This window comes from Myotis yumanensis, unplaced genomic scaffold (assembly GCF_028538775.1).
Source record: "Myotis yumanensis isolate MYYU_CA2020_CCGP unplaced genomic scaffold, mMyoYum1.0.hap1 SCAF_9, whole genome shotgun sequence".
Classification (NCBI taxonomy): domain Eukaryota; kingdom Metazoa; phylum Chordata; class Mammalia; order Chiroptera; family Vespertilionidae; genus Myotis; species Myotis yumanensis.
The window spans coordinates 4,300,333-4,321,447 of NW_027223760.1; the positions used below are offsets into that span (position 1 = coordinate 4,300,333).

Here is a 21,115-nt window from a genome sequence, read left to right on the forward strand (position 1 = left end):
TAGAAAGCTCGATGGCAATGGCCAGCAGATGGCCTTCTTTCAAGAGGGCTGTCAGCTTCAGATGGAGGCTTGGGAGTGGTCAGCCCAGAGGTGGGGGTGAAAGCTGCTCAAGGGCACTCAGCTCATGTCCTGGCCCCAGTGGCAGGTTCCCACCTCACAGAGGACATCTCTGCAGAGCAGAGTCAGAGTTCAGAGATAGTGGGGGGAACGTCAGAGCTGTGGGTCCCATGCCCTGAGTTACTCAGGAGCCACTCATCCAGTATTTAAAGGTTTCTACCTCGGCCTCCTCCTGCACACCTGTTATCAAGTGAAGCCAAACCGAAGAGATCACATGAATTTGTTTCCATTTCTATTCACTACCAACATCTGCAGTAATGGGAAGGGACTTTCTTTCTTTCTTTTTTAAAATTAATTTCAGAGATGAAGGGAGAGGGAGAGGGAGATAGAAACATCAATGATGAGAAAGAATCATTGATTGGCTGCCTCCTGCACACCCCACACTGGGAATAGAGCCCACAACCCGGGCATATGCCCTTGACCGGAATCGAACCCAGGACCTTTCAGTCCACAGGCCAACGGTCTACCCACAGAGCCAAACCGGCTAGGGCAGAACAGGACTTTTTAGTCTGAGGACCACTTTTGCAGAATTGCCAGCTTCCCAAAATACACACGCCCACAGCTGCCCATTTCTGTCCCGAGAACCAACTCATCACAACTACAGGTGAAATTGATGGCACTCTGAATAGACGAAGAGGGATTTCTTTTTAAAGTTATCCTAAAATTACTGCAAGAAATTAAAAAGTAGACTTTTCAAAATTTAAATGATTGACACTACCACTGTGCACCACCATACTTTTTAAAAAATTAAACAACAAAGAAGTTTAAAAAGTTAAAAAAAATTTTAAATGAAAAAAAACAGAGTAAGGATATAAACAAAGAATATTTTTGTGAAGCTGTACACTATGTTTGTGTTCTAAGCTAAGTGTTATTACAAGGTCAAAACATCTTAAAAATTTTTATTAAGTAAAAACTTACAGTCCTGACTGGTTTGGCTCAGTGGATAGAGCGTTGGCCTGCGGACTGAAAGGTCCCAGGTTCGATTTCGGTCAAGGGCATGTACTATGGTTTCGGGCACATTCCCAGTGGGGGGTGTGCAGGAGGCAGCTGATTGATGTTTCTCTCTCATCGATGTTTCTAGCTCTCTATCCCTCTCCCTTCCTCTCTGTGGAAAATCAATAAAATATATTTTAAAAACTTACAGTAAACTAAGGTTCATTTATTATTGAAGAAAGATAAAATATTATTTTATAAATGTAGTTCAGCCTAAGGGAACAGTGTTTATAAATTCTATAGTAGTGCACAGTAATGTAATGTCCTAGGGCCTAGGCCTTCAGTCACTCGCCACTCACTCCCTGACACCCAGAACAGCTTCCAGAAATATACAGATGGAAGCTCCAGTATGGTAAGTGTCCTAAACAGGTGTACCATTTTTTATCTTTTATACCACATTTTTACTGTACCTTTTCTATGTTTAGATACACAAGTGCTTACAGTATTCAGTACAGTAACCTACTGTACAGGCTTAGAGCCCAGGAGCAACAGGCTGTGCCATACAGCCTAGGTATGTGTACACCAGTGATGGCGAACCTATGACACGCGTGTCAGAGGTGACACGCGAACTCATTTTTTTGGTTGATTTTTCTTTGTTAAATGGCATTTAAATATATAAAATAAATATCAAAAATATAAGTCTTTGTTTTGCTATGGTTGCAAATATCAAAAAATTTCTATATGTGACACGGCACCAGAGTTAAGTTAGGGTTTTTCAAAATGCTGACACACCGAGCTCAAAAGGTTCGCCGTCCCTGGTGTAGACAGACCATCTAGGTTTGTGTAAGTGCATATTATGATGTCCGCACAAGGACGAAATCGCCTAACAACACATTTCTCAGGACATATCCCCATCGTTAAGTGGAGCGACTGTGGTTTGGTTCATCGTTCACCCGTTGAATGACATCTGTTATTTCCAGGTTGAGCTATTATGAATGAAGCTGCTGTGAACATTCATATACAAGGTTTTCAAGTAAACATAGTTTTCATTTATCTGGGATAAATGCCCAAGAATGCATTGCTGTGTCCTGTGGCAGTTACACGTTTAGTTCTATAAGGAACTGTCAGAGTGCTTTCCCGGCTGGTGGTACGGCTTTGCGTCCCCACAGCAAGGGAGGAGTGATTGTTTTTCTGCATCCTCGCCAGCATTTGCTATTTTTATTTTGGCCATTCTCATGGGTGTACAGTGGTCACTTAGTGTGATTTTAATTTGCATTTCCCTACTGGCTGGTGATGTTGAGCATCTTTACAGATGCTTATTTGCCATCACTGAAATGTTTCTTCATATATTTTTGCCAATGTTCTAACTGGATTTTCTTTTTGAGAGTTCTTGACAGATTCCAGATACTAGTAATTTACCATGTGGTTTGCAAGTGTTTTTGTGGTGTTTTTTTTTTTTTACTCTGTAACTTACCTTCTCATCCTCTTAACAGTGTCTGTCATAGAGCAAACATTTTAATGTTAAGGAGGTCCAATTTATTAATTTTTCCTTTTGTGGATCATGCTTTTTTATTGTTAATCCTCACCGGAGGATACTTTTCGAGGGTACTTTTCCATTGATTTTTGGAGAGAGTGAAAGGGAGAGCAAGACACACACAGAAACATCGATGTGAGACACATCAATTGGTTGCTTTCCACACGTGCCCTGACTGAGCCTACAACCACGGTACGTGCTCTAGACTGGAATCAAACTTGGGACCCTTCAGTCCGCAGGCCGACACTCTATCCACTGAGCCAAACCGGCTCGGGCTGGGGCTCATGCTTTAGAGATCAGGTCTCCCTCTTTCCCCACAATAGGTCCTAAAGAGGTTGTCCGCTTTGTTTCTGTAAGTTTCATGGTTTACATCTTATTTTTAAGACTGTGATCCGACTTGAGCTCATTTGTGTGGTGTGTGAGGCTTACAAAGAGGTTTAATTTTTGCCTCTCCATGTTCAAGGTCCAGTTGCTCGAGCACCACTGCTTTTGCACCTTCATCAAACACCAGTTTGACACATTTATGTGGGTCAGATCCTGTTTCTATTGATTACATGTCTGTCCCTCTGCCACCAATACTACGGTCTCTTTTTAAATGTTATCTTTCAATTATAGTTGACATTCAATATTATTCTGTATTAGTTTCAAGTTATGGTTAGATAATCATATACTTTACAAATATTCCCCTGATATTTCCAGGACCCCCCTGGTACCATACATAGTTATTAGAATATTATTGGCTATATTCCCTATGCTACCCTTTACAGCCCCATGACTATTTTGTAACTACCAATGTGTACTTCTTAATCCCTTCACCTTTTTTACCCAGTCCCCCAACCCCCATGCCCTCTGGCAACCATCAGTCTGTTCTTCTGTATCTATGAGTCTGTTTGTTTTGTTTGTTCAGTTATTTTCTTTAGATTCGTCATATAAGTGAAATCATATGCAATACACAGTCTTTATTACTGTAGCTCTGGAGTAAGCTTTAATATGGAGTAGAATGATTCCTCCCACTTCGTTCTTCTTTTTCAAGATTGCTTTAGCTATGCTAGAGCCTGCGCCTTTCCTTATGTTTTAATATATTTTTATTGAGTTCAGAGACGGAGAGGGAGAGAGAGATAAAAACATCAATGATGAGAGAGAGAGAATGATCCGCTGCCTCCTGCATGCTCCCCACCCAGGGGGTCAAGCTCGCAACAGCCGCAACCTGGGCTTGTGCCCTGACCGGGAATTGAACCATGACTTCCTGGTTCATAGGTCAGCGCTCAACCACTGAGCCACCCTGGCTGGGCTTCCTTATCAATTATAAACTAAGCTTGTCTTCAAAAAAACTTACTGATGGCCGAAACCGGTTTGGCTCAGTGGATAGAGCGTCGGCCTGCGGACTGAGAGGTCCCGGGTTCGATTCCGGTCAAGGGCATGTACCTGGGTTTCGGGCACATCCCCGGTGGGGGATGTGCAAGAGGCAGCTGATCGATGTTTCTCTCTCATCGATGTTTCTAACTCTCTCTATCTCTCTCCCTTCCTCTCTGTGAAAAATCAATAGAATATATTTAAAAAAAAAACAACAAAAAAAAACTTACTGATGTCTTAATAGGAATTGCACTAAACCTCTATGTCAGTTTGGGGGAGAACTGACATCCTTACCATGTTGGGTCTTCCAGTCCATAAATATGGGATGCCTCTTCATTTATTTAGGTTTCCTTCTATTTCATCCACATTTTATAATTTTTCGCATACAGATCTTGTACATTTTCTTAAGTGTATACCTAAGTATTTAATTTCTTTGGCAGTGATAATAAATAGTATTGTTTTTAATGTCAGTTTCTACATGTTCATTGTTAGTGTATGGAAATGAGAGCGATATTTGCCTGTTGATCTTGTATCCTATGACCTTGCTGAACTCACTGGTTCTAGTTTGGGAGGTTTGTGTTTGTGTTCATTCGTTTTTGGACTCCTTGGGATTTTCTATGCAGACAACCAGGTCTTCTGCAAATGCGGATGGTTTTGTGTCTTTCTTTGTAATGTGTATGCCTTCCGGTGAGTTTTCTTGCCGTATTGCAGCAGCCGGAACTTCCAGGCCTGCTCGGAGTCAGGACAGTGTGGAAGCAGACACCTTGCTTTGTTCCTGCTCTTGGGGGACACATTCAGTCCTCTGCTGTGTCTTTACCCGTGACATGGCCGTAGGTGTTTACCCCCGATCCTCTTACAAAATGTAGTTTGTCTTTTTTTCCTCCCCTACCTTCCACCTCCCTCCTTTTAAGAAGCTTAAGACTTGGGGGTTGGCCCAGCTGGGATGACAGAGCAAAAAGAACGCGCCAAGGAGGCCTCAGTACCTCTCCTCCAGGCGAGGCTTGCAGGCCTGATAGAACCAAGCTCCTTTCCAGTGGCTGGGGCCCCTTTGGGGCTCTAACCAGCGCTGGAGAGCGAGGCCCGTTATCAGGGCCCGGGCCTTGGGAGTGAGCCGAGGGCCCATGGAGATGGTGCACAAACTGCTGTCGCACGGAGTGCGGTGCCTGTACCTCCCGGGCCGCGCTGCTCTCCCGCGCAGCTCTGCGCTGCCAGCCATGCTGCCTGCCAACCTGAGTTGGCAACAGGAGAGTCTCAGATACCAGATCCAGGGCGACAGGGTGGCCAGGGCCGGTTTAGATTTGGTGCGCTCCTGGCAGCGGCTCGCCCAAAGAAGGGAATCGATCGTGGGTGAAGAGAGGAAGCGCGATAAGACTTCCGCGGCTGGGAGAGGGACAGCCACGAAATGCAAGCGCAGTACGCGAAACCCGAGAAACAATTCTTTTTAATATGGGAGGGGGATAGGCAGTTTAACCTAAAATTTAAAACAGAAATGTCATCAACCTGGCCCACGGTGTCATCTCCGCCGGCCCCCGCCCCGCCCCTGTGCCCCACCCCCGCGCCCCACCCCCACCCCTCCGCGCGCCCCTCGCGCCCCACCCTCGCTGCCCAGACCACACCTGCGCAGGTTAGACCCGCGGGGACGCGCCGGCCATGGGTGCGGGGAGCTGAGCGGCGGGAAGGCGAGGCGGCGATGAGAACGCGGGCCTTCCCCGCTAATGGCCGCTCACGGCCCGGCGGAGACGGGGAACCAGGCCGGAGGGGGGGGCCGCCCGCCCGCGCCCCGGGGCCCCCTTCCCACGCGTCTCCCCCGCCGGTCCGTACCAAAGCCGCCGGCGTGGTGAGGGCGGAGCGGCCCACTCGGGGCGGGGGCGCGGGAAGGCGCGGCCGGGGCGGGGCGGCCGGGGGCCGGGCGGGGGTTGGGCGGGGGCCGGGCCGCGTTCCGTTTCGTTCCGGCCGCGCGGAGGCCCCTCCTCCCGGCGGCGGCGCCCAGCGAGGCCGCGGCGCCCGGCGGGGCCCCGGAGCCCAGCCCCTCCCCGCCCCCCGCCCTGCGCTCTGGGCCCCGCGCCCCCGCCCCGCGCGGGGACGAGCCCGCCGAGCGCGTGCTGACCCCTGTCCTCCCTCCTCAGGCGGCGCTGGCGGCCCCGGGACCCGTGGAAGCCGGCATGCTGGAGAAATTCGAGTTGGAAGAAGAAGGTGAGTGCCCCGCGCTGCACCGCGCTCCGCCCCTGCGCCCGGGGCCGGCCGCCGGGTCCCCACGCCCGGGAGGCCGCGCACCGCGCCCGGCCCGGCTGCCCGGCTGCCCGGCTGCCCGGCTGCCCGGCCGCCGGCATCGGAGGCGCGGGGCCAGCAGAGCGTCCGCAGCGGCTCGCGGTGCCTCCGCAGGGGAAGCCGAGGGTCCGAGGATGGTCGCTCCTTTTGTCCTTAGCAGCCGGAACCCGCGTGGGAGCCAGGTGTCATGCAGTAGTCATTGCTCGTCGCGCCGTGTCCGCGCTGGGTAACCCGAGTTGTGCTCAGGGTCCACCCTGTAAAGAACGCAAACTGCCCCCCCATTTGTTCTTGTGAGAAGACCGCCGCCAGGCGTGTCGCCCTGTAAATGGGGAAAGTTCGGTGGGAAACCCTGAAGCGGCCGAGTGATTGGAGTTCAGGTGACTGTCACTCCATCATTGCTGTCGCCTCGTCTCTCACTTGGCTTTTTCCCCCTGCCCTGTTTTTGTCTTACTTCCCTGGATCTTATTTTGCAGCTGTTAAAACGTGAAGGGAATGAGTTTGTTCTTTGGCCAAATTAATGTTTAAAACCTGGGTCTTTTTTTTTAACTGTTAAAATTTGAAGGGAAATACAGTAGCTTGATTTTGGGCAAAATTAGTATTTTAAATGGAAGATGATGAGCTTAAAGTGGAAAAAGAACTTTGTATAAGATGCTTGACAATTTGAAAAATTGGAAAGACCTGCACACTGCCTTGCGGACCTGCATTATTTATTCAGTGACTTCTCTCTCCCAAGAGCCTTGATAGAATGAAGCTCCTGGAACAAAGAATGTGCCATGTGGGTGCTGTGCCCTGTGCCAGCCTTGCTTCAGTTCTCCTGTTCATTGACAGTCGGCACTTACTTAAATGACATACAGGAACACCCAGCTGAGAATGTTAACCCGATAGCATCAGGCCAGTGCCCACGTGTATTTTATGTTTTAGATTCTCCATAGCATTTCACAAGCATCTTAGCTAGAAAATAACGCATTCACAGTAATTATCATCAAAAGCCTGCATCCGTATTTATCATTAACAAGCGCTTACTTGATACGTTTCAGACTTTTACTGGGACTTAATTTGCATTTTATCTTACTGAGGAATCCACCTCATTTTTCCTCGGTTTTATTATAACACAGGTCAAATTTTGGCCACTGTCCACAGGGCAATATGGTGTGTCCCCTTTTCCATTAAGACTTCGAATGTCTAAATCCTAGGGGTTTTCTTTGCCTCTGATATTAGTAACAATGAGAGTCCACTGCATTTAAACTTCTTGCAGATTCACCTGGGGACAAGAGGAGAGTGGACAGCAGATGCAGTTAGAGAGGTACCACAGTTATGGTCAATCACACAGGCCCACCTTCAAATCTTAGCTCCACTTCTTATTTAGCTGTGTGACTTTGGACAAGTAACTTAACCTCTCTGTGCCTTACTTTGCCCATTTATAAGATGGAGCTAATATCAGGGTATTTTGAGGATTAAAAGAAATAGTCCATGTGATGATATTTAATGCAGTGTAAACCCAGAGGAAATGTTATTAACTATTATCTCTTAAGTACCATTAACCACTATACTGAATTTGTGGACTTCCTAAGGCTTTGTCAATGAATCTTAACATAGAGATTCTTCTCAACATGAATTTGATGGGTTCTTTTCTTACTTGAGATTTATTGATTTAATTATGCTTCATTTCTCAGAGCAGATATACAAGCCTTATTTCTTTTACATTGTTTCTGTCAATGGAATGCATGTAAACTATGAAACCTAAGCATCTAAGAAAAGGAATTTCCCATTTTCACTCATCTATTTTTATCTATATTGCTCTCATTATGCTAAAGCATACTGAATCCCACAAATAACCCTGTCAAACTTTTCTAGATTTTTAAGGAGGAAGAATGTTAAGCAATCACTCAGAAGCTGTTAGCCGAGCTAGGAGAAGGAGTGGTGTTGGCGTTTTGTCTAAAATGCTGCTTTGGTTTTCTTTGTATTTTTTTTTTTTTTTTTTTACTTTAGATTGCTTATTTATCCAAAATACGGAAAAACTGAATATCAAGCAGAATCGTGCATTTATTGGGGGGGGTGGGGGGGAGGGGAGAGTCCTAACAAGACATTACACCTCTAAATATCCTGGGAACTGATGTGTTAGCAGCCTACATAAGAGATAGCAGTCAAGTTGATTCTCATTTAATCTTTAAGCTTCCTTCTCATCCAGTTAATCTCATAATTTATGTATTACGGTCCGGAAGCATTACTTAGATGGAGATACATTTTGTGTACACGGAAACACATGAGTACTAATATTTTGTTACTAAGTATTTTTTTGTTTCCTCATAAATTATAACTGGTGCTGTATTTGCTAGAAGCAAATCGGAGGCACTGGTGAAATTGGAGTAATCTCTTAGAATGCCGTTTGCTGCTGGGAGAAAAAGAGCTGTCTGGCAGTGTCCCCTGCATAGTGTGGGTCTTTGCCTGGGTTCTGACACCCGCTGCCCACCTGCTTTCAGACGTCAACTCCTCCGACCGTCACACTGTGACCCAGGGGCCTTTCTGGAGCGTGGACTGATGGCACCACTCCTTTATGGGGAGATCTTTACCGCGTTTGTCTGACTATTTATAGGAGAAGTGCACGCCTTTCTTCATCTGCAGCCTCACCACCTCCCGGCCACACGCCAGGGACAGGAGAGCTTTCTGAGCATAAGAATCGCCAGAGCCTGGCTAGTGTGAGCATCAACCCACGAACCAGGAGGTCACGGTTTGATTCCCATTCAGGGCACATGCCTAGGTTGCAGGCTCCATCCCCTGTAGGGGGCATGCAGGAGGCAGCCAGTCAATGGTTCTCATCATTGATATTTCTCTATCCCAGGGGTCCTCAAACTACATGCAAATACAAATATTGTATTTGTTCCCGTTTTGTTTTTTTACTTCAAAATAAGATATGTGCAGTGTGCATAGGAATTTGTTCATAGCTTTTTTTTTAAACTATAGTCCGGCCCTCCAACGGTCTGAGGGACAGTGAACTGCCCCCCTGTTTAAAAAGTTTGAGGACCCCTGCTCTATCCCCTTCTCCCTTCCTGTCTCTGAAATCAATAAAAACATTTTTTTAATGTTTTGCCAGAGATCGTTTTAGGAGGCAGATTCTAGTTCCATGGGTCTGCGATGGGACCTGAGTGTCTGCATCTCTGCCAAACCCCCAGGTTCTGCTGCTTCACAGAATCCCTCCTCCCCCGAATAACAAGGCTCTAGAACAGGCATCCCCAAACTTCTGTAAAGAGCCAGCTAGCTGGCCTCCGGCTCTGTCATGACTACTCAGCTTGCCTGTGCCCCACAGCAAGGCAGGAGGCAGCCAGAGATCAAATCAGTCCAGTGGGCAGGGCTGTGTTCCATAAAGCTTTACAAAAACGGGCTGGATTTGGCCCACAGGTGTAGTCTGCTCTGTGTGTCCCTCACCGTCTTGCTGTGTCCCTCGTGTCTCTGTGCCTTCAGTGTTACATCTTTTGAGGGTAAGCTCTTCTCTGCTCCCTCCTCCGCCCTGCCAATCTTGCCACTACTTCATTGGCTCAACCCAAAGCTCACAGTCTCTGAAGCTGTGCCCCAAACCCCTTCTCTACGTCTCTAACTCATCTCTCTTCCCAGTGTCCGATGTGGCTGGCATATCGTAGGTGCTCAACAATGTTTTGGTATCTCAATGAATACAGACAGTAAAAGTTTATACATTAGTCCCGCATTATCCACAGGGGATAGGTTCCAAGACCCCCGGTGGATGCCCAAAACTATGGATAGTCCTAACCCCCATATATGCTATGTTTTTGCCTATATGTACGTACTTTTTCACTTAAAGGAAGCACTTGATGGCTTCTCTTTGGCATATACAAATTGCCCGTGTCACTACGCTTTGGGGTAATCTATAATAATAAAAGCGTAATGTGCTAATTAGACCTACGTCCTTCCGGACAAAGCCAGGGCTGCAGCTGCGGGAACCAGGCAGCCGACGTGGCTTCGAGGGAGGGATCCAGACCACCTCCCGCAGCTGCGAGGGAGGGATCAAGGCGGCTGCTGCGGCTGCAAAGGCCTACTCTTGCACGAATTTCATGCATCGGGCCTCTAGTTGTTACATAAAATAGGGTGACTTGAGCACACGCACTGCGAGGCCACAACAGCTGGTCTGATAATGGAGATGGCTAAGTGACTCGCGGGCAGGAGCATCCACAGTGGGGAGGCCCTGGACAAGGGGAGGAGTCACTTCGTGGGCAGGACGGAGCGGGATGTGAGATTCCATCACGCTACTCAGAATGGCATGCAGTTTGAAATGAATTATTTAGTTCAGGAATTTTCTATTTAATATTTTTGGGCCGGGGTTGACCGTGGGTAACTGAAACCACAGAAGGCAAGCCTGTGGATGAGGGGTATGGCCGTAGTTACTTTCTGAGAACGTTGGGTTCGGATATGCAAAGTGACAAGAACAGTGTCTAGCCCAGAGTTGTGTTTGCTGTTCATATGTTTTTTTTACTCTGTCAGTCATATCTGTGTGTGTGTTTATCAGGATTAACTGTCTTGAACTTACTTAGTGGCAGGAGCAAGCGCAAGCACATCTAAGTGCGGAAACACAACCCATGAATGCTCTTTGAAGTAGGTGAGTCTTCAGCAGCTTCTTCGTGATTAATGCTCTGTCATTCTGGCACTTGAAGAATCTCCTCTGTGCTGTCTCCTGGCTGCCCTCTTGCTGTGTCAGCTGTCACAGACTCTTCGGTAATGCGGGTTTTCCCTAATGTGCTGTGGTCGTTTCATCCACCTGTCCTGCCACCAGCCTCTCCCCTGCCCCCACCTGCCTGCTTCCTTCCTCCCAGACGACCCATTCTGTCCTGGCTGTCCCTTCTTCACCTGCATGGCATTTTCCAAAGTGTAACCTTTTCAGAACATGTGTCCAAATTCAGATTTATTGTAAGATTAGTCAGCCTAGTCATTCAGAGTGGTTTGTGGCCATGCAAAGGGCCACAGTCCATGGACAGATAGGATATATATATATATATATATATATATATATATATATATATATGGCGTTAGTTTCGTGGAATTAGGGAGAAACTGTATAAAAAGAGGGGGGATGGATAATGACAGAAAGCTTGGGAAGCACTGCCCGATTTGCTTTAAAATTGCCTCTGCGTGTTTGTGGTGACCTGTGGAAGGGCTCCCTGTCACTGAGCTTGCCAGCAGCTGCTCAGGGAAGCTCCTGGGTGTACTTGGATGGTTACTGACGATGGTGTGACAGGTACTGACCTCTGGTGGCAGAGACATCAAGTGTCAGGTTTGTGGTGCCAGCACAGCTGGTTGCTCCTTGACTGTGTGACTTGGTGTTACATTAAACAGCTCTGCTCACCTGTCATCCAAATGCTGCCCTTCCTTCTGAGTTTCCATACTCCCATTAGCCAAGAGGCTTATTTTCTCAATTATAAAAATAGTTATAATTTTATTAAATATTTTTAAAAATTGTAATCCTCACCTGAGGACAAGCTTAGAGAGGAAGGGAGAGAGAGAGAGAGACAGAGAGAGACATCAATATGAGAGAGAAACATCAATCAGTTGCCTTCAATATTCCCAGGCGGGATCAAACCACAACTCAGGCTTGAAATACTTATGATTAAATGTTTTCTTCTCGAAGAGATTAAAAATGGTGGCAGAGTAAGTGGATGCTACACAGACACGCACCCAGGATCAAACTGAAATTACAACTAAAATACAAAAATGAAAAACCATCCTGAATAATAAACTGAAGACCAGCTGGAGAACCCTGATGACCCAGGACCGGAAGGGGAGACCCACAGAGACTGGTAGGGAGGGTGGCGGTGCGAAAGGGCTGGCCGGGTTCCCAGAGACAGGAGCTGCAGTTCCGGAGAGCTATCTCAGCTATGGAGGGTTGTCACTGAGAAATCTGGGTCTAAGCCCCAAGCTGGGCCCCCAGAGCACCAGAACTGAGAAAGGTGTCCACATAACACCTGGCTGTGAAAAGCAGCAGGGTTGCTGTCTGCCAGGGAGAGATGGCGAGAAATGCGGACACCCTCTTAAAGGGCTAGCGCACAAATTTTGTGTGCAGCCACTCACCTTGGGCTCCAGCAGAGGGAGGGCAGAGTGGACTGGAGCTGTGTGAGCAGAAGCCAGGGTTGGGGGCTCTGGGGCTAGAGCTCGGGAGGCAGACATACCAGTTTCCTGTGCTGAGTCACTCCCTCACGCTGCGCTGCGGAGGACATCTTTCTCAGGCAGGCCTTTGCTATCCAGGTGGTTTTTACCTGGAGGGGGAAGACAGTTGTCCCACCCTATTGGAAAACACCTTGCCCCACGGTGTGGCGTTTCTGAGGCCCCTTAGGAGACTGAGAATAACAGTTAGCCTCCAGGCAGAAGCAATTACCCACCCTGTTGGAAAACCTCTTGCCCCGCCTGTGGATGGGACAATTGCCTGAGGCTCCTCAAGGCTGAATCCAGTTAGTCTGCTGGCAGAGGTGGGTCTCTGGAGACTTTGAGCCTTTACTTGATGTAACTAGTGAGAAACAGCATTTGACACTGCCCTGCCCTAGAGATGGGGGCGCATAGTAGATCTACCTAAAACATAATCACAAACCCAAACAGGCAGCCAAAATGGAGAGACAAAGAAGCACCCAAATGAAAGAACAGAGAATTCTCCACATGAAGAGCTAAATGGAATGGAGATAAGAAATTTATCTCACATAGAGTTCAGAATAATGATGGCAAAGATGCTCAATAGTATGAGGAAAGATATAGTAACTATGAAGAATGACATAATAAAGAACATAGTGGAAGGAATACACAGCAGATTAGGGGAAGCCAAGAATCGGATTAGTGAATTAGAAGACGGTAGAAAAATCACACAATCAGAGAACCAAAAAGAAATAAAAACAATTAAAAAACAGGACAACAGCCCTAACCGGTTTGGCTCAGTGAATAGAGCATCAGCCTGCAGACTCAAGGGTCCCAGGTTTGATTCCGGTCAAGGGCATGTACCTTGGTTGTGGGCACATCCCCAGTAGGGAGTGTGCAGGAGGCAGCTGATTGATGTTTCTCTCTCATTGATGTTTCTAACTCTCTATCGCTCTCCCTTCCTCTCTGTAAAAAAAATCAATAAAATATATATTTTTTTAAAAAACAGGATGACACCTTAAGGAAGCTGTAGGACCACATGAAACCTATATTCTGCAAGGCTATCATTTAAAATAGTCAAAGAGCTTCCCAGACTAAAAAAAAAAAAAAAAATGGTGGCTAAAGGAGTTTATCACCACCAAGCCAGCGCTACAAGAAATGCTAAAGGGAATACTGCTATAATGAGAAGAAAGTAGAGAGAAAAACATAGGCATACAAAATTAAAATGGCAATAAATAAGTACCTATCAATAATAACCTAAATGTAAATGGATTAAACGCTCTAATCAAAAGACATAGGGTAGCTGAATGGATACCAAAACATGACCCAAATATATGTTGTTTACAAGAGACCCACCTCAGGACAAAAGACTAACCAGATGAAGATGAAAGGATGAAAAAAATTTTCCATGCAAATGGAAAAAACAACACTGGGGTAGCAATACTCATATCTGACAAAATAGATTCATCATGAAGGCCATCATAAGAGACAACAAAGGTCACTACATAATCCTAAAGGGATCGATCCAAAACGAGGATATAATCCTGGTAAACATATCACCCAATATGGGAGCACCTAAATATATTAAAGAAACTTTCAGAGGACTTTAAGGGAGAAATCAACAATACAGTTATAGTAGGGGACTTTAACACCCCACTGACTTCACTGGATAGATCTTCCAGAAAAAAAATTAATAAGGAAACAGTGACTCTAGATGGCACACTGCATCGGATTGATTTAATTGACATTTATAGATTATTTCATCCCAAAGCCGCAGAATATACATTCTTCTCAAGTGCACATGAGTCATTCACAAAGGTAAACCACATGTTAGGACACAAAACAAGTCTCTACACGTTCAAGAAGGTTGAAATCATATCAAACATCTCAGATCACAATGGAATGGAATTAGAAATCAACTACAGTATAAACAACCAAAAACATTCAAACACATGGAGGATAAATAGCATGTTATTAAACAATAAATGGGTTATTAATGAGACCAAGAGAGAAATAAAAACTGTCCTGGAAACAAATGAACATACAACAACCCAAAATCTCGGACATAGCAAAAGCAGTCCTGAGAAGGAAGTTCATAGCACTATAGGCCTACCTCAAAAAAACAAGAAAAGTTAATAATAAACTATTTAACCCTGTGAATTAAAGAACTAGAAAGAGAACAACGAGAAAAGTACAGAGTAAGTATAAGGAAGGAAATAATAAAGATTAGAGCAGAAATAAATGACAGAGAGACAAAAAAAATCAATACAAAAATCAATGAAACCAAGAGCTGGTTCTTTGAAAAGGTAAATAAGATTGATGAACCATTAGCCGGACTCATCAAAAGACAGAGAGGACTCAAATAAAATCAGAAATAAAAGTGGAGAAGTAGTAACTGACACCACAGAAATACAAAGGATTGTAAGAACGATGAACAACTGTATACTAATAAGCTGGACAGTGTGGATGAAATGGACAAATTTTTAAAAAAATACAAACTTCCAAAACTGAATCAGGAAGAATCAGAAAACCTGAATAGGCCAGTAACAACTGAGGAAATAGAAGCTCCCAGCAAACAAAAACCCTGGCCCGGATGGCTTCACAGGAGAGTTTTACCAAATATTCAAAGAACTAACACCTATACTCCTCAAACTATTTCAAAAAATCCAAAAGGAAGGAATACTTCCAAGCTCTTTTTATGAGACCAGCATTATCCTAATTCCAAAACCAGATAAAGACACTACAAAGAAAGAGAATTACAGGTCAATATCCCTGATGAACATAGATGCTCAACAAAATATTAGCAAATTGGATCCAGCAATATATTAAAAAGATCATACACCATGACCAAGTGGGATTTATTCCAGGGTGCAAGGCTGGTATAATATTCGCAAATCAATAAACGCGATACATCACATAAACAAATTGAAAGACAAAAATCACATGTTCCTATCAATAGACATAGAAAAGCATTCTACAAAATCCAACACCCATTTTTTTTTATAAAATCTCTCAGCAAAGTGGGAATAGGAGCATCAAATCTCAACATACTAAAGGCCATATATGACAAACCTACAGCAAACATCTTACTCAATGTGCAAAAACTAAAATCATTTCCCCTAAGAACAGGAACAAGGCAGGGATGTCACCTATCACCACTCTTATTCAGCAGAGTACTAGAAGTCCTAGCCACAGACAAAAAGAAAACATAAAAGGCATCCAAATTGAAAAGGAGGAAGTAAAACTCTCATTATTCATAGATGACATGATATTGTACATAGAAAACCCTAAAGATTCCACCATAAAACTACTAGATTTAATAAATGAGTTTGGCATTGTAGCAGGATACAAAATCAACATCCAAAAATCAATGGCTTAAACACCAATAGTGAATTCTCAGAGCAATGTAACAATCCCATTTACCATTGCAACAAAGAAATTAAGATTCTTAGGAATAAACTCAACCAAAGAGGTAAAAGTCTTGTACTTGGAAAATTACAGGATGTTGGAAAGAGAGATAGAGGAAGATATAAACAAGTGGAAGAATATACCATGTTCATGGATTGGTGGAATTAACATCACTAAAATGTCCATACTTCCCAAGGCAATCTACAGATTCAATGCAATCACCATTAAGATACCAACGGAACATTTCACAGATCTAGAACAAACACTCCAAAAATTTATATGGAACCAAAATAGGCCCCAAATAGCTGCAGCAATCTTGAGAAAGAAGAATAAAGTTGGAGGAATCACAATACCAGATATCAAGTTATATTACAAACCCGTCATAATCAAAAGAGCCTGGTACTTGCACAAGAACAGGCATATAGATCAGTGGAACAGAACAGAGACCCCAGAAATCGACCCACACAATTATGTTCTATTAACATTTGACAGAAGAGGCAAGAACATACAATGGAGTCAAGACAGTCTCTCCAATAAATGGTGTTGGGAAAATTGGACAGATACATGCAAGAAAATGAAACTAGACCACCAACTTACACCATATACAATAAACTCAAAATGGAAAAAAGACTTAAATGTAAGTTATGAAACCATTAAAATCCTAAAAGAAACCATAGACCGCAAAATCTCAGACATTTCTCATAACAATATGTTTACAGATACATCTCCTAGGGCAAAGGAAACTAAGGAGAAAATAACAAATGGGACACATCAAAATAAAAAGCTTCTGTGCAGCAAAAGAAATCATCAACAAAACGAAAAGGGAGCCCACTGCATGGGAGAACATATTTGCCAATGATACATCTGATAAAGGGTTAATATCCAAAATATATAAGGAACTCATACACCTTAACAATAGGAAGGCAAACAATCCAGTTAAAAAAATGGGCAAAGGACCTAAATAGACACTCCTCAAAGTGGACATACAGATGGCCAGGAGATACATGAAAACAGGCTCAAAGTCACTGATCATCAGAGAGATGCAAATTAAAACAACAATGAGGTATCACCTCACACCTGTCAGACTGGCTACCATCATCAAATCCACAAATGACAAATGCTGGTGAGGATGTGGAGAAAAGGGAACCCTAGTACACTGCTGGTGGGAATGCAGACTGGTGCAGCCATTATGGAAAACAGTATGGAGTTTTCTCAAAAAATTAAATATGGAACTGCCATCTGACCCAATAATCCCACTTCTAGGACTATATTCTAAGAAACCTGAAACACCAATCAGAAAGAATGTAAGCACCCCTATGTTCCTAGCAGCACAGTTTACAATAGCTAAGATCTGGAAACAGCCCAAGTGCCCATCAGTAGATAAGTGGATAAAAAAGCTGTGGTACATTTACACCATGGAATACTATGCAGCTGTAAAAAAGAAGAATCTCTTACCCTTTGAGACAGCATGGAGGGAGCTGGAGAGTATCATGCTAAGTGAAATAAGTCAATCAGAGAAAGACAAGTATCACATGATTGCACTAATATGTGGAATCTAAGTAACAAACTGATGAACAAAATAGACCCAGAGACATAGAAGACAGAACAGGGGAACCTCAGAGGGAAGGCGGGGGAGGGTAAACGGTGGGGAAGTGATCAACCAAAGAACTTGAATGCATATAGCTGGTAGGCACAACCCATGGACACAGACAATAGGGCAGGGGGCCAGGGCGGGTTAGAAGGGGTTAATGGGAGGGAGAGACATATGTAATAGTTGCAGCAATAAGGATGTAAATGTTTTCTTCTCTAGCTGGCCTCATAGTAAAAGCTTACCGTGTTTAGTCAATTTTTAGGTCCACCTTTTACTGTCTCTGAAGTCAGGACAGAGCTTCACATTGATGGAAGCTTGTATTTGGTGAGAGGATGGTTGTCTTGGAGACCCAGGGCACTTTCTTACCTGAAGCAGCAGGATCCCTGCTGTTGCACAAAGGAAAGGAGACTGTGCGGGAGGTCTCGGGGGTCCCGAAGTGGGGTTTTCTTTGGGCTTCCCACGACATGGACAGTGGTCAGGCGCTAAGACCACCCTGTTCATCTCCATGACAAGGGTCTCCACCCCCTTCCCTCTCAAGACCGTCTTTGTCTGCTCCTTGGTGGGCACTTTTCTCTGGCCCCACTGGTCAGCTGCCCGGAGTCCAGACCGATGGGTCAGACACCTGTCTATTGGCTGGGGTGGTCCCCTCCTCCTCGGTGGGGCGGGCAAACGCTGAAAAGTTGTTATACCAGGTTCCCTGCGATGTCATATTTTACCTGTGAATTTTAAAGTTGGAAAACTGTCGATACTACAAAGCATTTGGTGTTTACTTGGGGGGAAAAATGGAGGATTTTTACATCCTTTTTTATGATGAAAGTAATAGCTGGCACATGCTCAGTACAGTTAGGTCCTGTTCCGAGCCCTTTGCACGTATCTCATCTAATCCTCAGAACAACCTTAAGGGGGAATGTTTTTAGCATCCCCCCTCTCAGAGAGGAGGAAATCAAGAAAGTAAGAGGTTAAATAAATTGCTTCAGGGCAAGGTTTCAAGCACAGTCTGAGCATGACAGAGGAAATAGCTTTTATTGGGAAACCGTCTTTCCGTTTTCTCACCTCCTCATTCTTCAGCCCGTTTCCACGCTCCACCCAGGCTCGCCGGGTGCTCACCCATGGCTCCTTTTTGCAGACTCCAGGGGACACTTACCAGTCCTCTGAGGAGCAGTCAACAGAGATGACTGGCCCCTCCGCCCACATAGCATTCCTCATAAGTGTCTGGCTGTTCATTTTCTTGATGGTTTTTACTCTTCTCTCTTTTTTTCCTTTTTTTGGGTTGGTAACAGGCTTAGTGAGTCATTTCATACCGCACAATTGCTCTTCTTTCTTGAGCATTAGACATGGGACTTCCTCTGGCTTTGTCCTGGGCCCCTTCTCATCCTGTCCCCTCATCCTAGACCAGCGGTTCTCAACCTGTGGGTCACGACCCCTTCGGGGGTCGAACGACCCTTTCTCAGGGGTCGCCCAAGACCATCGGAAAACACATATATAATTACATATTGTTTTTTTGATTAATCACTATGCTTTAATTATGTTCAATTTGTAACAATGAAAGTACATCCTGCATATCAGATATTTACATTATGATTCATAACAGTAGCAAAATTACAGTTATGAAGTAGCAACGAAAATAATTTTATGGCTGAGGGTCACCACTACATGAGGAACTGTATTAAAGCGTCGCGGCATCAGGACGGTTGAGAACCACTGTCTTAGACCATCTTATGCCCTTCCCGGCTCTAGTTACTGTGACACCTGTCGCCCAGTGTTTTTAGCCCGTGGATCCCAGATCAATACCTCCACCAGCCTCAGCTGAGTATTCAGTTACCTGCTCGGTATCTCTGCCTGATGCATGTCACAGTCTGTCTGTCCTAGTCTACCACCGCCACCTCCTCTTTAAAAAAGCCAGCCCAATTAAGTAAATGGCACCACATCCACGGAGTTTGGTTTTGTTAACAAGAATGATGCCTAACTGTGGCTCTCTCACTCTCCCACCCAAGTAATCAGATCCTCTCAATTTTACTTCCTAAATGTGACACTCTCAAGTGGGCCAGGCATCAGCATCTTCCCTTGAACCGTTAAGTAGCCAGATCTCTCCCAGCATCTGCTCAGGCCCCTCCGACAAGTGCTGTACTTAGGGATTTTTTTTTTTTTTTAAAGAGAGAAACATCATCTGCCGAAACCGGTTTGGCTCAGTGGATAGAGCGTTGGCCTGCGGACTGAGGGGTCCTGGGTTCGATTCCGGTCAAGGGCATGTACCTGGGTTGCGGTCACATCCCCGGTGGGAGATGTGCAGCAGGCAGCTGATCGATGTTTCTCTCTCATCGATGTATCTAGCTCTCTATCTCTCTCCCTTCCTCTCTGTAAAAAATCAATAAAATATATTTTAAAAAAAAGAGAGAAACATCAATGTGATAGAGAAACATTAATCGGTTGCCTCCTGTATGTTCCCCTATAGGGGATTCATCCTGCAACCTGGGTATGTGCCCTGACCAGGAGTTGAACTACAACCCTTCAGGGCATGGGATGATGCCCAACCACCTGAGCCACACTGGCCTGGCCTTAGAGCAGTGATTCCCAAAGTGGGCGCTACCGCCCCCTGGTGGGCGCTGCAGCGATCCAGGGGGGCAGTGATGGCCACAGGTGCATTTGTTTTAACTTTTTTTGTATTACCTTTCTATTCTGAGTTCAATAAATAGTTTCATAATTTCAAACTTCAATGTTTCTAATTTACACCTTTCTTTACTATATTTTACGAAAAAGGTAGAAACATTAATACATATATCTTTCTGTTTAATTGCTATTAAAATTTTAAAAAATTAATTTCCAGGGGACACTGAGTAATATTTTTCCTGGAAAGGGGGTGGTAAGCCAAATAAGTTTGGGAACCACTGCCTTAGAGATATTTTTTAAAAGCATTTACCTAGTCAGCCCTAGTTGGTTTGGCTCAGTGGATAGAGCGTCAGCCTGCGGACTCAAGGGTCCCAGGTTCAATTCCGGTCAAGGACATGTACCTTGGTTGCGGGCACATACCCAGTAGAGCGTGTGCAGGAGGCAGCTGATCGATGTTTCTAACTCTCTATCTCTCTCCCTTCCTCTCTGTAAAAAATCCATAAAATATATTTGAAAAAAAATAACAAAACATTTACCTAGTCCAGTGATGGCGAACCTATGACACGCGAACTCATTTTTTTGGTTGATTTTTCTTTGTTAAATGGCATTTAAATATATAAAATAAATATAAAAAATATAAGTCTTTGTTTTACTATGGTTGCAAATATCAAAAAATTTCTATATGTGACACGGCACCAGAGTTAAGTTAGGGTTTTTCAAAATGCTGACACGCCGAGCTCAAAAGGTTTGCCATCACTGGCCTAGTCACCTTGTGTCCATGCTTAAAACTTCCAGTGGTTTTTCTTTGCTGGAGCCCACGCCTCTCCTGCTGTTCCCTCGTGTACCTGCTCCCCCCACCCCCGCCTCATTGGGTACCTGTCTTCCCCTTGCATTTCCCTCCAGCTCTCCTTGCCTTTAAGTTCCTCTAACTGCCGTGTTCCTCTGTGCCATCTGCACCTCACGCAGGCTGTTCCCTCTCCCTGGAGTGTTCTTCCCTCTCCTCCCGCCACCAGATCTCAGCCTGTGTCACGTGCCCGGGGAAGCCTTTCCAGAATCCCAGACAGGACGTCACGTGTGGCCTCACGAGCCCTCACAGTGGCTCTGGGTTGTGAAGGAGAAATGCATTCACCCACGTTCCCTTGCCGTTGAATTGTAAGCTCCGGGAGGATGGGGACTGAGAG

General features: G+C 45.0%; 1 protein-coding gene across 5 annotated transcripts in view; it reads left to right on the forward strand.

The window, feature by feature from the left end:
* PRKAG2 (protein kinase AMP-activated non-catalytic subunit gamma 2) overlaps nt 1-21,115 on the forward strand; it is a 222,088-nt gene that overhangs the window by 156,237 nt on the left and 44,736 nt on the right. For 4 of the 5 annotated variants that reach the window (XM_070423630.1, XM_070423628.1, XM_070423629.1 and 1 more), the window contains one exon: nt 6,064-6,130. In XM_070423630.1, the coding sequence (XP_070279731.1) occupies nt 6,064-6,130 (67 nt within the window). Of the gene's footprint in view, nt 1-5,599; nt 5,751-6,063; nt 6,131-21,115 lie in introns of those variants that run through there. The other variant, XM_070423632.1, reaches the window with a different exon arrangement.